General features: G+C 37.4%; 1 protein-coding gene across 1 annotated transcript in view; it reads left to right on the forward strand.

The window, feature by feature from the left end:
* COL28A1 (collagen type XXVIII alpha 1 chain) overlaps positions 1-9,076 on the forward strand; it is a 69,542-nt gene extending 60,466 nt beyond the window's left edge. The window contains 10 exon segments of the mRNA XM_057432634.1: positions 2,256-2,324; positions 4,781-4,861; positions 4,951-4,959; positions 4,961-4,987; positions 5,184-5,220; positions 5,521-5,784; positions 5,787-6,050; positions 7,243-7,430; positions 8,250-8,466; positions 8,907-9,076. Coding sequence (XP_057288617.1) covers positions 2,256-2,324; positions 4,781-4,861; positions 4,951-4,959; positions 4,961-4,987; positions 5,184-5,220; positions 5,521-5,784; positions 5,787-6,050; positions 7,243-7,430; positions 8,250-8,466; positions 8,907-9,076 — 1,326 coding nt within the window.
* The last annotated feature ends 5,377 nt before the right edge of the window (positions 9,077-14,453 follow it).

Genomic DNA, 14,453 nt, shown 5'->3' on the forward strand with positions numbered 1-14,453 from the left:
TGTGGTTTTCCTCTGTATTAATTGTCACCAGTAACCATAAAGATGTTAAGTATTTTAATTTGAGGGCATAAGGAATGTCTTTTCTTCATTTGTTTGCTGAATCTCTGAAAGCTATTTGCTCTGTTCTTCTGGAAAACAGAAACATTTCTGCCATCTCTGTATGGCTTTATAGTGTAGGAAAACGATTACATGCCTGGCTTTACAGAGATTTTTGATGTGCTTCCAGAGTCTAATATATGGGATGTATCTTTGTTAAGTCTATGGATACGTGAGGTTATTTATAAAAGTGCAATTGCTATTTTGAATAGAAATGTTTCAACAATCAAGTGCAGAGAACTCAGTTTCATCATGGAAGTTTTCCAGTGGAAGAAGTCCACTGACACACATTGTGAGAGAAAAAGCATATTTGTAATATAAGGATGGAGAATTTAGGAATAGGAAAGTAACATGCTTTTGCTATGGAAGGTCTTTTCTTTGGGTTTGAAACCAAAGCTGTAATGATAGGGTGACTCAAACTCAGCTGATGTTGTGTCTATTGCATTCCACAAGTTGTGTTAGTACAGTCTTGTCATTTAAATTTTCTTCCCTTTAACAATCACTTTTTTAAGTTATGATTATTTTCATATAATTCTTAGGAAGAACTTCCTGAACAACTTTGGCAACTGTCGTGCTCCTGTAATACCTGTTTCCTCCATACATTGATGCTTGTTGAGCTTCTATCTGACTCTTCTGCCTCCTACCTCTTCGCAGTTACTTCAAGCTTAATTCTTTTTGGCCACTTAATAGCTTAAAGTTATTATACTCTTGCATTTGAAAAATAAATATCACTCCAATTATTTTTTGATATACATACATAAAGCTCAGTCTGCATATGGTAAGAACGGAATGTCAAAAATTAGATGGTTCTCAAGTAACTTTATGTTGATAGCTACATTTGCAGGTCTTTTTTTTAATGCTCGGTTTCCTTTCAAAACCACAGTCTAGACATTCTTAGAACTGCACTTAGTTCATAGAATGACATTTTTACATGGAAGTCTGGTTATTGATCAGTAATGTATTAGGGTCAGGGATCCAAGGGTCTGCACTTTTACACGCGTATCACCTTGGGTTTTAAGACTGAAGGTCAAATTTGTACGTAGATTGAACTGCGAAAGTTGCTCTAGTGTGCTTTGGTGAAGCTGTAGTCTTGATAAATTTGGAAACATTTTTGTATTTCTCTGCCCATTATGAGCAATATAGCTCCTTTAAACCAATTTGTGAGCAGCTATACAAGTACCAATAGAAGATGTTTTAGTAAGACAGTCTAAGAGGTCTTGACTGAAAAATACAACTAACTGACCTTGAACTTGCATCTCCTGAACTGGGATAGTTACAGATGAGGACTGCTCCTGGTCTCATTGACATTCTCTGGAACTGTTTTTTGTATTTGCACCAGGCACTGCTGTTATGTGAATCATTTATGTAATGTCAGTTATGATGAAGAATGTATGTAACAGGAAATACAATCACCTCTAGCACTGTTAAAAATGTATACAGCAGTTGATCTGGAAATAAAACAAAAACAAAAACCAAACTGTGTTACCCTATTAAATAAAGCAGGAAAATTTCTGGAAGCCAGATGCTGTGAAGGATTTTTTGTACATATTTTGTAGCTGCTGTGGTTTATAATATATTGTATGCACACGCTGCTAGCATGAACGTGCTTTTCAAGTCTGCATGCATGCAGCAAGACATATTTAACAATAATTACAAAACAAATTTGAACTTTGGACCTGGACTGATACTGTCTTTTGACATATCAGCAGCAAGATGTTCTGCTCTCCACGTTGTGAAAAGCAGAGGTGTCTTTTTATTTGCTTAAGATAAAAAAAAGTAAGTCAACCCTGCTGAGATTCTGTGTGTGTGTTTCTAGAGAACCTGTGTGTTGGACCACATTTTACAGCTTGTACACTGGATGAATAACTGTCTGAGCCTTAGTAAGGTTACTTTTGTCTTTCATCTATTTCAGTGAAGTGACTATTTCATTTAATTAATCAGGAATAATTCTTCATACTTTTTATAAAGGCTTCATGTGTGTTCTGAATCATATCAAACTGCATATTTATCCAGCTTCAGACCATTTCTGTCTTGAAAATTATGTGCTTCATTGTGTAATGTCTGACTTTCTCAATGATGCACAATGTTGCAAAGTAAATAGATACAGCATAGGATTTACTTTAGTTTTCAGTTAAACTTACTTTCCATTTTCTGCTTAGGGAGAAAAAGGAAATCAAGGTTTTCTTGGAGAAAAGGGATCAATAGGAATTTGCCTTCCTGGACCAAAGGTAAATCCTATGTTTGCAGTAGAGAAATAAAAGGCTATTTTTTCTTCCTTTATTGGTTATTTGCTGTGACAGGTCTTTGAAGATAAATAGAAGGCAAAGACATTGCAAGGTAAGTGCCCACTACTTACTGTCAGCTTTCGAGTCTGTAAAAATCCTAATTGTCATTAAGGACCAGGCTCTGAAGCAGGATTTAAAATGAGATCATACCTGTTAGCAGGAGAATAATACTAGTCAAATTAGGTATTCAGTTATCTTAGGTATTTTTCAAGCATTACAAAATGTTCTTTTATTTGTCAGGCTTTGACAAAAGAAGATTTTTTTCTTTATTAATGTCTTTTAAGGGCTTTATTTTATTTGACTAATTTCTTTTTATAATGATTGAAGCCCAAGCTTGAATTTTTCCTTACTGAACAGCTTCCTGGTTGACATAACAATTGTAAGAATTTCCCATACACACCTATTCCCATCTATCAAATTTTGCACAAAGAGAATTTAAATACTTTGTCTCTTTGTTAGTGATTTTCAGATGTGCAGCTTCTGATGGGAGCAGCCTAGCCAAAGGAAACCAAGGCTCATGCTCAGTGTGGATATACTATGTGCATACAAAGGTGGGAACAATATGCCCAGGTAGAATGAGCATTGATGTAAATGCATGACGCAGCACACCATCTTCAATTCACAGGAGCTGCCTGGGCCAGCTGGGCAGCTCCTCTGCAACAATTACAACATAGCTTTTCAGCTATAAATATTTCTATTGACTATACTGTGAAAGCTCTGTCTGGAAAGCCTGAGGAAGAACAAACCCATGGCAGTCTTCATGGGCAAGCAGAAATGATCAGGCTCCCTAACTTTAAGAAGATACCCAACCAAGAGTTCAGTCCTCTCTGTAGTCACCTAAGATAGGCAGTACCCATTGAGAGCCCCACCCATTTACTGCCTGCACTAGCAATGTTCATGGTGCTATGGTCTACAATAAGTTTACACTATCTAGCACTTTCTCGGACTTCTGTATTATTCAAGCTACTATAGCTTGGAGCTTTGATGCAACAGCAAATATCAAGCTCATTCACACAGATTCAAATATCTGCCTTCTAATTCTGTTTTCTCTCAGATGCCAAATGGTACATACTGTAATAATAGTTGCAATATTTTCACTGTTCTTCTTATTCATCTCATATCTTGGCTAGTCTTTGTGACCCAATGTAAATCTCTCCAAATACTCAAACTCATCATACATGAAAAGGAATGGTTTTATTCAGTAGGAATTTCATATAAGTGCCAAATACCAAAGAGGTCAGGTTTTAGTATATTTCTGTGTAAGACGGCAGCAGTACCACTGCAGTCAGTAGATCATATTTGTCCTCCCTTATGCTGACTTTAACTTTGATGAGGTTAGATTCAATTCATGGACAGGTAATGGAAAGTAATATCCTTTGCTGGATTTTACAATTTTGTGAAATAGTACAGGAACCGTCTTCCCAGAGCTTACTTAGTGGAGAATGATTATCTTAATGCTGTGGAGAAGCTATGTACAACTTTCAGATTTAGACCAGTTTCAGTGACATTAGAATCAGACTGAGAGTGTCAAAAGTGTTCCTTAAAATTGATAGCAATCATGATGGCAAACACTGTAACAGGGAGTTATATATGTGATTCCATCAGCTGGGTATTAATGAGGAATAATATCAAAATGGACAGTAATCTAAATAACTTTCTAAACTTTAAAGTTTCAAGTAAAATATAAGGTGATCAGTAACTTCCAGAGATAACTAAAAAACTCGCCTGCACAATCTTCTTGAAGAAATGTCTGATTTACCACCTGAATCTTTTGATATTGTGTTTCATAACTACATTATGTGAAAACTGTCTCTTGGAATACCATAACATTGAACCTTTTCTCATTTTGGAAATCAAAAGGTTTGGTCACTTGAGGGAAAAAGTGCAGAATTGCTTATAAATGTAAAACTGCATATTTTCCAATGGCTGTAACAGTCCAAGCATGCCCTTTCCCCTGTTCTTGCAAGTTCCCAGTTTTTCATGTGGGTTCTATACCCACAAAACCGGTGTGATTTCCAGTACCTTGGCTGATCTGAGGCAGTTATGTTTCTTCATAGGGCTCAATTAATATAGGTCCAGTGTAAAGATCATTTAGAGTTCAAGAAAATCAAAGAGTAAATTATATATTCTAGACACTTGTGTAAAGATGTCTTTACCACTCAGTCCTCAATTAAGGTAATTTTTCATAACAGTTTTTAAAGGTGTTTTTACTGCCCATCTTGCTTTCTCTGAGAGCTTGCTTTCAGGTATTCTCTTCATAATGCATACAAGATAAATCAGCCACACACACAGACCAAAAAAAAAAAAAAATCAGAAAATCTATGTTAAAAGAAAGCCAATTCTGACTATCAACAAAACCAGAGTTACTGACTGTGTTTAATACAGTTGTTTTAAATTAGGGAGACTATGGAGACAAAGGTGATCCAGGGAGCAAAGGTGCCAAAGGAGAGATTGGAGACACAGGACCTCCAGGACCAAAGGTAAAACACTTTTTTGTATTACTTAATTTTACATGGTAGAAGTTAGACAAATTTGGATTTTTTAATCATCTTACTCTACACATTTTCAGTTAATTTGGGGGAAGAAAAGGTGAACCAGGTCTTTCGGTGAGTATGTAAAAGAATTAATTTAAAGATAGGAGTTTATTTGGGGAAAATACTTAGAGGTTAGGTGACGTTATGCAAGGCTGCTTATGGGGCATTGCATTGCCTGCATTTTTGTAAATAAATACACAGAAACCAGCATTCTTAAAACTCAAACATACAGCAAATTAATTAATACTCCTTTTTTTTCTTTTTCCAGAGAGAAGAAGTTACCAGACTTATCAATGAAATATGTGGTAATGGTTCCAGTATGGGAAAAAAAAAAGTTCTAATCAAACACACTGGATTTATTCTGACTGAATGGATTTGTCCTCTGCATGTTTGTGTATAAGGATACCACTGATGTGAAAATGATGCTCAGTATGTTGCCAGAGCTGTACTGCTAGTAATTTGATCAAGCTCTGTTTCTGTTTATCAGTATCTATAACTATAAATTAATTAATTAATTTAGCTTCAAGTGTAAATCTGATATATGAGTTCAGTTAATTGTGATGATGGTGGCTGCTTATGAAATGTCTGCAATTGTTTTTTTCTAGGTTGTGGAATCAGGTGTAGATTGGAACTAGTATTTGTTACTGACGGTTCTGAAAGTGTTGGACCAGAAAACTTCATTATTATAAATACTTTCATGAAAACAGTCATTGACAAGGTATCATCCAACCATGTTACAACCCGCATCGGCATCATCAACTTCAGCCATAAAGTGGAGCTGGTGTTTTCTCTGAAGCAATACACATCCAAGGAATCCCTGAAATTAGCTGTTGATAACATGCCCTACTTCAGAGAAGGCAAGTACACAGCTTCGCTATCCGAGAAACCATATGGTTATTTCAGGCAGCATGCCCAGCAGTAAGGAAAGTAGCTGTTGTCATAACAGATGGGCAAGTGGAGAGTCGTGAAGATGTACAACTAGACACTGTAGTAAGAAAGGCACATGTTGCAAATATTGAGATATTTGTCACTGGGATCGTTCAAAGGACTAAATCTTATTATGACAAGTTTTGGAAAGGAATGCAGCTCATTGATGAACATGTTTACCGGATAGATGACTTCATGACACTTTCAGGTAAAAGAAACCTTTTTACTAAGAAGAAACTTGAAATAAGCATCTAAGAGAGTTAGATCATTCTTATAGCAAGGCAAGGTGGCCTGCTGAATGGCAGCTTATGTTTCTCCTTTGGATACAGCTCTTTCTTCTGTTTCTCATCTCTGGCCAAATGAAACATTTGCCAAATTTTTTACCTCTTGCAGAAACAGTAAAACACAGTGAACACCATTTTTCTGAGCCAAGACCTTCTTTGGGGCACTCCTATTTCACAAGAGTACGCATCAGCCTTTCCTTGCTGTCCTTTGTTATCAGCCATGGTTTCATCCCGGAGAGGTGCATATTTCTTCCACCCTCATTCAACATCTTTGTATCTTTCTTTATTTCATATGGCTCTTGTCAGCCTTGGAGTCCCTCCATCATCTCCTACAAGCACTGTTTTGGTGTCTTGGGTTTTTTTTCTGAAAGCCATAGGGGAACCTACACTTTCATCCTGATTCTAAGAGAAAAGTGGTGGAGCAACACACAAGGAAATGGGGTCTGATAGTACATTGTATACATCAAACTGCGGCTTGAAAAAATACTGTGGCCACATCTGGAATCAGGAGAAAATCCGACGGAAACCTATAATGGCCCATGACATAAAAAAACAAAGGACATCAATCTAGACTAACCACAGACTAGTCTTATAGCCCTATAAAGTATATTTTTTCTAAGTATAAACTTATTTTGCTATGCTTAGTTTGTGGATGGAGTTAAGGCATTAACAGTGAGAAGAGAGTCCAAGCTAAAGTTCTGGTCCAAGCTGAAATTAAAGAGGGCTCTGACTCAGGCTCAAGCACTCAACACAAAAGTAACTCCAGTCACTGATATTTTTTTGTGCAAGTAGCATGTGTCGCCCAGTTTTTCTTTTTCCATCTTACATGTAAACATTTGCTTTCCTTCAGTCTTTTGTTTCTCCTTTGCTGTTGAGCCATGACTTCTGCTTTAGGAAAGGGACGTAGTATTTTTATCTGTTTCTTCTTAAAAGAACAAAAGGAACTTAAAGTGAAGTACTTCCAAGAGTGCATTAGGTTGTTCCTTCCCATTTGCACTTTAATGGTCTTTCACAAGACACTGTCATTAAAAATTTAGGGTTAAAAGTTTGTGGTGAATTATTATGACTTTTCTTGATTACCCTTACTAAGTTTCATCATTTTGTTAATCTTTTCAGCTCTTGAAAATAAACTGATCACAAAAATATGTGAGAATATGTCTGAATTCTACACCAGAAAAGACAATGGTTTATCTCCAGCTCCAAGTCCAGAATCTGAAATTGCTAGTAAAGATAATAATAACCAGTTACCTACAAGTACTACATCAGGGACTTATGTGCTCCCTAAGGAAGGAATCAGTTACCCAGTAAATAAAGAAGCAACAGTTATAAAATCTTTTTAAAAGATGTATCTCTTTATTTGAATTCAAATACTCTTTATTTCACTATTCGCCATTCTTTTAACATGCAAATATGTCAGACCAAAAGATTGCCTCAAGACTTTTAAAGTTTGAGTGAGCTTATATGGTGAGAACAGAAGCTGACAGGATGAAGAAGATAATATTGCTTCTTAGTTGCAATAAATGCCAACAGTCCTCATATTTTTTGTAGTTCTTATTCACCTTAGAAGTGAGTTACAAATCTTAAAGATCCGTCTCTATAGAGGCAGATACATAGTGTGTAAGGCATTTATTTGTGTGCAAGCTGATTGTTAGTATGAAGCATTCAGGATTCTTTTGCTTTCCACATTGGGCTGTACTCCTAGGACTCCTCATCTATGTTACTCTTTGTTCTCCAGCTTTAAATGCCTCCTGCCCTGCACTGGGGTTCTGCCCTCCAACACAGTGCTGCTGCACAGATATAGAGGAAAGGTTGAGTTTTAATGCAATAGATAAATACTTTCTGCAGTTGTATGTCATCTTTGTTCCCTTATTAAATCCTTGGTATTTTTCAGTCACTGTGTTAGTATCAGAGTAGGACATCTGTCACCTTTATCATATATCAGCACTAATTCTCTAGGGTGTTCTTACTGTTTTGCCTAAAAATAGCCAATGGTCCGAACCTACCTGCTGTTAATGGTATTTTTTCACTGATTATTTAGCAAAAGCTTCCAACATAATTCTCTCAACTCTTTAATTTAGCATCTGAGCCCAGACAGAGTTTGATGATTTTGACTCTTTTTGCAGCTTAGACCACCACAGACCAGATACACTGAGCCACTGCCAACTGCTCAGGATCACACTGTGACCATCTCTGCCCACAGAGAATCAAGATTTCCCTCGCTTTATGACATACATGAAAACAGACCTCAGAGTTCAGCTGTTAATCCTTTGTTCAATGCAACTGCTGCTGAAGATCACCACCTAATTGTGCTGCAAACACAGGTAGGAACAACCCAAAAAGGTAATAAATACTGTAGCAAATCTGCACCAAAAAAAAAAGAATATGGGGAGCACCTCAATCTCTCCCCAAGTATAGTTACTAGAATTTATCACCTTTTGTTTTCTGGGTGCTGCCTACAGACATCACACACAGTGAGAGCCAGATTTTCAAACCTTTATGACAGACAACCCTTGCATACCAATTATATGCCTACAGATTTAAATAGCAGCATCCTTACATCAGGATTTAGGCAGTCTCATTTCAAACTGATCCTGTATTTTTTCAGGCCTGTTCAGGTAACTCAGAAATGGAATTTAGCTACAAATTTAAGAGAGGCACATATACTCCCAGGCACTACAGGGAAGGAAAAAAAGGGGTGCTCTTCTTACTGAAGAAGGCACTTCTTGGATAATATAACTCCTCTCCAGAATCCAAGCTAACTTTTATCAAAACACTTTCAGATCCAAGGTGCTTGGTACCTATGAAACCAGGGGATTGTCAGGACTACATGGTGAAATGGTGTTACAAGAAGAATGGCAATTCTTGTGGCCAGTTCTGTTACAGAGGTTGTAATGGTTCCAGCAATAGATTTGAAACAGAAAGAGAATGTCAAGCAACCTGCTTTGATTGATGCACAGGTAAATTGTCTCCATCAAGTTATCCTTCAATCATCTCATTTTCAGGCTAAAAAGATTTAGTCTATTTAAATGTATCTCATACTATACGTACATATCATAGAATCATAGAATACCAGGATCAAGGATCATCTGTTACAACCTTTCTAGGCAAAACGGGTATGATCTTTTATACCTTTGATCACTTTTGATATGCTTGTCTGAAGCTTTTAATGATTCTGAAGTGCACTTATTAGTCATGAATTTATGCAGGGGTGCAGTGAGGTTTTCTACTTTGTTCTCTGTTCCTTATCTTACAGTTTCTAACACCGTGTTTGATTTTTTTGACCATTACTGAGATTGGAGGCAAAATTTTCATACAGTGCAATCCCAAGTCTTCATCTATATATAGGATGAGCTGAGAACACATATTATATGTGAATTTATGATAATTTTTCCCATTGTGTATTATTTCACATTTATCTAAACTCAGTTTTCCTTTTCAATTCTCAGCCTATGCAGTCAACATCACAAGGTCCTTCTGCAAGTCCTTGCCATCACCCCTTTTAATAGTTAGTAGTAATATGGTATTATCACTGACTTTGTCACCTTACTTCTTACTCCCTTCTCTACACATACAACTGTATCAACCAGGACAGACCATAATATACATCCTCCAGTGACTTCTCTCCACTGATCATTTATCCCCTTTCCTTTGTTTTACTCTTTTCATCACTTAAAAAAGAGAAGGCTGTCTGTCTCAAACCGGTGTCACTTCTCTTTGGGGAGGGACCTTACATTTTGGAAATCCAAGCAGACTATACTAACTGCCTTAGGTCCACATGCTTAGTGAGGTGTGGACTTCAAAGAGGTTGCTTATCAATCAATCAGTAGTGCATAACTTCCTTTACAAAAGCCATCATATATCTCATCCTCACTAAACTGTATTAAGTACCCTATTTCATCTCTCAGTATAGGAAAATTCCATTGAACTGCAGCATGAGTTTTTCTAAACATTTCAGGAAAATTAATCAATTCCATATTTCTACTAGAAATTACTTCTGGTCAGATCTTTTAAAGTTGGAAGTTCACATGTATTGAGGAAGAACTGAGAGAGAAGAATCCAGAATGATGTGTTAACATGAATATATTACTATCACTCTCCACTGCTTTCCCCTCTATGGTATTCACATTAACTACAGTCATGTATAACATATGTTATCTGCAACACCATAGCATAACTTACAATCACACATACACATACCTTTTCCTCCAAATTTCTATTAACTTGTTACTACTATATATGGCAGTGATGAGATTTTATTTTTAGGATTAAAATGTGAAAACTGTTTACACTAGCATTTAATGCCAGAGGTCTCTTAGTCTTGTGGAAGAATAAAATATGTTCTAGTTTTAAACAAGATGAAGTGGTTTCTGAAATTAACACTCTTAACACAGCATATAGAGTCATAAATGGACCTTTCTATTCATTAAAGTACCTCTTTGGTATGTAAATACCATAGCTATAGGTAATTAGAGGGTTTTTTCCCCCCATTAAAAGACATTTGGATTAAATTATAAATTAATTGGATTAAAATACAATCGTTTTAATTATAAAGGTGGGACTTTCATCCAGAACTGATTAAATCCGGGATTCTTCATGCCCTTTAGGCTAGTCAGTACATTTCCATTTCTCAGGGCCTCTGTGTTTAAAAAAATAACAACAAAAATATTTCACTCTAATATACGCTATTAAATTAAAAAGCACTGAAAGATGTATAGAAATGTTTACTGATATTCTTTCTACTTTTAGCCATAATCCTGTATGAACATATTGTTAAAACTGAAAATGATGAGCATGTGATTAAAACAGAAAGTGACACTTTCATGTGTCAGAGTCACGCACTGTTATTTCTTTGCAAAAAAAAACAGTGGTATCTACATGGGAAGCATGGACAATTCTTCATCTGTTTTAATGATTCCTTGCGTAATTTCCTCCTCCCTGGCTTCCCCCTGCAACCAAACGACAGCATGTACCATGCAAAATGAACTTGTTTGCAGTGGATAGGATGCAAACCTAATTCTATGGAAGGCAGTGCTTGAAGTACTGTTTAAAAGTTTCAAATTGCCTTGTTAGGGAGTTTCAACCTAGCAAAGAGAAAACTGACAGCACTTTACACAGAAGTTTAGGGAAAAAGAAGAGTAAGAGGGATAGACACGATGCTTTCAAATTGGCTGGAAACAGCAGATTCAAAACTTAAACCATACTGAAATATAATGTCAACACCCTGACAAACTTGAAAGACATATTGAGAGACTTCTTTTCTAGGCAAGGTCTGAAATCCAGTTTAGAATTCATTTTGGTCAGATAACAAAGGCAATATGAGAAATATTAAAACAAAGAGGCAGTGCAAATATTCTTAAGAAAAAGATTAGCACAAAATATCACCCTCAAAAGAAGAAAGAAACCACCTGAAGGAAAAAAAAAGTCCCCAGCATCCCCTATGCTAAAGGGCCTTCACCCCACAGCAGCCTAGAGTCAGTAGCAGAAAGTGGGACATCCTCACCAGCAGGAGTGATTTATTGCACTGATAGGCAAGCACGTTACTGAAGTTGGAGCTATTGATAGAGACAGATAACAAGAGAGACAGACACGGGTAGATGGATACAGGGACAGAGAGACATGTACAGATGAAGGTTGAAAGATCTTTTAATCCAGAAAAGATGAAAAATTTACACAGTTAAATGCTACTGTAAAGTATCCTATGGATGGCTGTGAAAAACCTCCAAGTGTAACTGGTTCCAAATCCACTTCATTTCACACCTACCAGGAATATTCAGGTTTAGCTACTCCTGGAAACCCAGTTGGCAGCAAAGACTACTGGACCTGCAAGTGTAGGAATTTGCAGGATGTTTCAAACCTGTTCTCATCTTCTATGCCTAGGCAGTTGCTTCAAGGGTGGGACTGGCTTGTGTTCAGCTCCATATCTCCAGACCAAGAGATACATCTTGTCTAGGAAAGATGGGGGATAATGAGTCTGGGAATAAATGAAAAGATGCAAGTTACAGGTTTGCAATTATGTCTTCTATAAACCTCCCTGGTAAAGTTGACAGTTTTGGTAAGTACAAATACTGATACCATTTGCTACTTAACAATGCTAGAAAAAAAAACCAGCAGTTACTCTAAAAATGTTAAAACATCTTATGCATGTTAAAACATGCATATGAGGAATCTTCTTAATGCAATTAAACCAGGGTGATGATCCAGAAGGTCGCTGCTTTTTTTTTTTTTACTTTTATGTAGGGTTGACTAAAGCTTTTGTAGCAAAGAACTTAAAATGCAGGCTATAAAGGTTTTTAAAAAGTTGTATGATGTTCAAATCAGATTATCGTGAAATAAGCATCCTTTTCTATTCAGGTCTTTCAGTGAATCCTTAGACAGAGAACTCTGAATGTGTGCTCTGCTATATAATAAACCATTAAAACAGCACATAAATTCCTGATGAAAGGACAACTCTTCTCTAAATCTGTACCAGCACTGACTGGCAGCACTGGCTCCGGCGTCTCCTCAAACAGCACTGCATCCTACAGGGTGTCATGGGTCAGTACGCCAGGAGAGGGCACCTCTTGCCAATGTCTACGGCTTTGTTCTGGAGTTGTATAAAATCATAAATCATTAGTAACTGAAAGCTTTACAGTTTCTACAGGCAAAAACAAACAAACAAACAAACCCATTATTTCCATCACAGGCACATTTTAGAAGCAAGAATAATCACGAAATCCTGTCGACGCGGGAGTCGTGGACAACGCAGAGATGATCAATGTGATCAAGCAATTGCCGTTTATTGAGCATCAGACATGATCTTTTATACACAAATCCATACATTGATTATACGCCAATTGGTTAACATGCCTTGCCAAGAAGCTTCTGATTGAGCTTTACACAAAGTTGCTTAATACAAGTTACAACAGCCATCACAGGCACATTTTAGAAGCAAGAATAATCATGAAATCCTGTCGACGCGGGAGTCGTGGACAACGCAGAGATGATCAATGTGATCAAGAAATTGCCGTTTATTGAGCATCAGACATGATCTTTTATACACAAATCCACACGTTGATTATACGCCGATTGGTTAACATGCCTTGCCAAGAAGCTTCTGATTGGGCTTTACACAAAGTTGCTTAATACAAGTTACAACAGCTACTTATGTTTAGCACTAACCTCAACATTCTTATACTGTGGTTTTACATCCTGGTTTTTGTTCTTAACGTCGCTAACGTTGCGATTTCATTTCCCCCACTGCTATCCCTGGCTAACCTCCCCTCTGGCCTAGTATTTTTCCACTTACAGAGAAGCTCTACTTATGCTAACTGAGAAGCCCGACTCATGCTAACTAAATCCATACAACAAAATCCTTAAGCCCTCTGCTAGACCAGGCCAAATGCTATAAACCGTAAGAGCTAAAAATGGTTGAGAATTACATCTTCTGGCACAGTTGACCCTGGGACACAAAGAAAACCCTTTCTTATTGCAAAATAACAGTGGATGAGAGTTCTGAAAAGAAGAAATCTGACAGCCACAAGGCTCAACAAGTGAGTAAATCCCCAAAAAGAGTTTTGGATTAGCTTTGAAATTGTTGCAAACACAGATAATCCTGGTACTGCTGGAAGTGTTTGGACTGATGCTACTCTCTCAGCAGCTTAAAGCTTTCAGGACACTTAAAAACCCCAAATAAATGACCAACAACTCAAACAAGCCCTCAGGCCCAGGATGTGCCCAGTACATTCCTTTCAGTGGTGGGGCTGGGGAAGAAGGGCTGCAGGGGACAGACAGCACATGGAAAGCATTGCCTGGGAGAAGGATTTGGGGGATTTTGTGGTCTGGTTGCTGGCTGCTGGCCCAGGGGTGCCCCAGGCTCACTGTGCACACAGACATGGGTGTGGGGAGCTGGGCAGTGGAAGGAGCCTGGGGACAGTTAGCGATTTTTCCATAGAAAGCTAAGAGCTAGTAATTCTTCTGAATTACCAGTATGACATAATTGGCAATTTCAGCTATGTCTGATTTCATTCAGGGCAACTCCCTAATGTGCTGTGTTTTCTCAGAGGATAGCTTCTATCAGTCTTAAACTGCATTGTCAATTAATAGGTAAAATATATTCCTGCTGACCAGAAAAGCTGTACTTTCCAATTAATTCAAGTGTAGTGAGATTCACATATAAAATCCAGGTCTGAACCTTAGTATTTTCACTGCAATGACCCTCAGAAAGCTATGACTGGGTCTCCATCAGGCTGCATACCCCATAACTCTGCAGGTCGTAAGTTACTTGAGGCATAGACTGCCAAAACACACAAGTGGCTGTAATAGGCAGAAAGTGTACTGACAGGGGCGGT

The sequence above is a fragment of the Pezoporus wallicus genome, unplaced genomic scaffold, assembly GCF_028554395.1.
Source record: "Pezoporus wallicus isolate ANWC-B61680 ecotype Strahan unplaced genomic scaffold, APGP_CSIRO_Pwel_v1 scaffold_2584, whole genome shotgun sequence".
NCBI classification, from domain to species: domain Eukaryota; kingdom Metazoa; phylum Chordata; class Aves; order Psittaciformes; family Psittacidae; genus Pezoporus; species Pezoporus wallicus.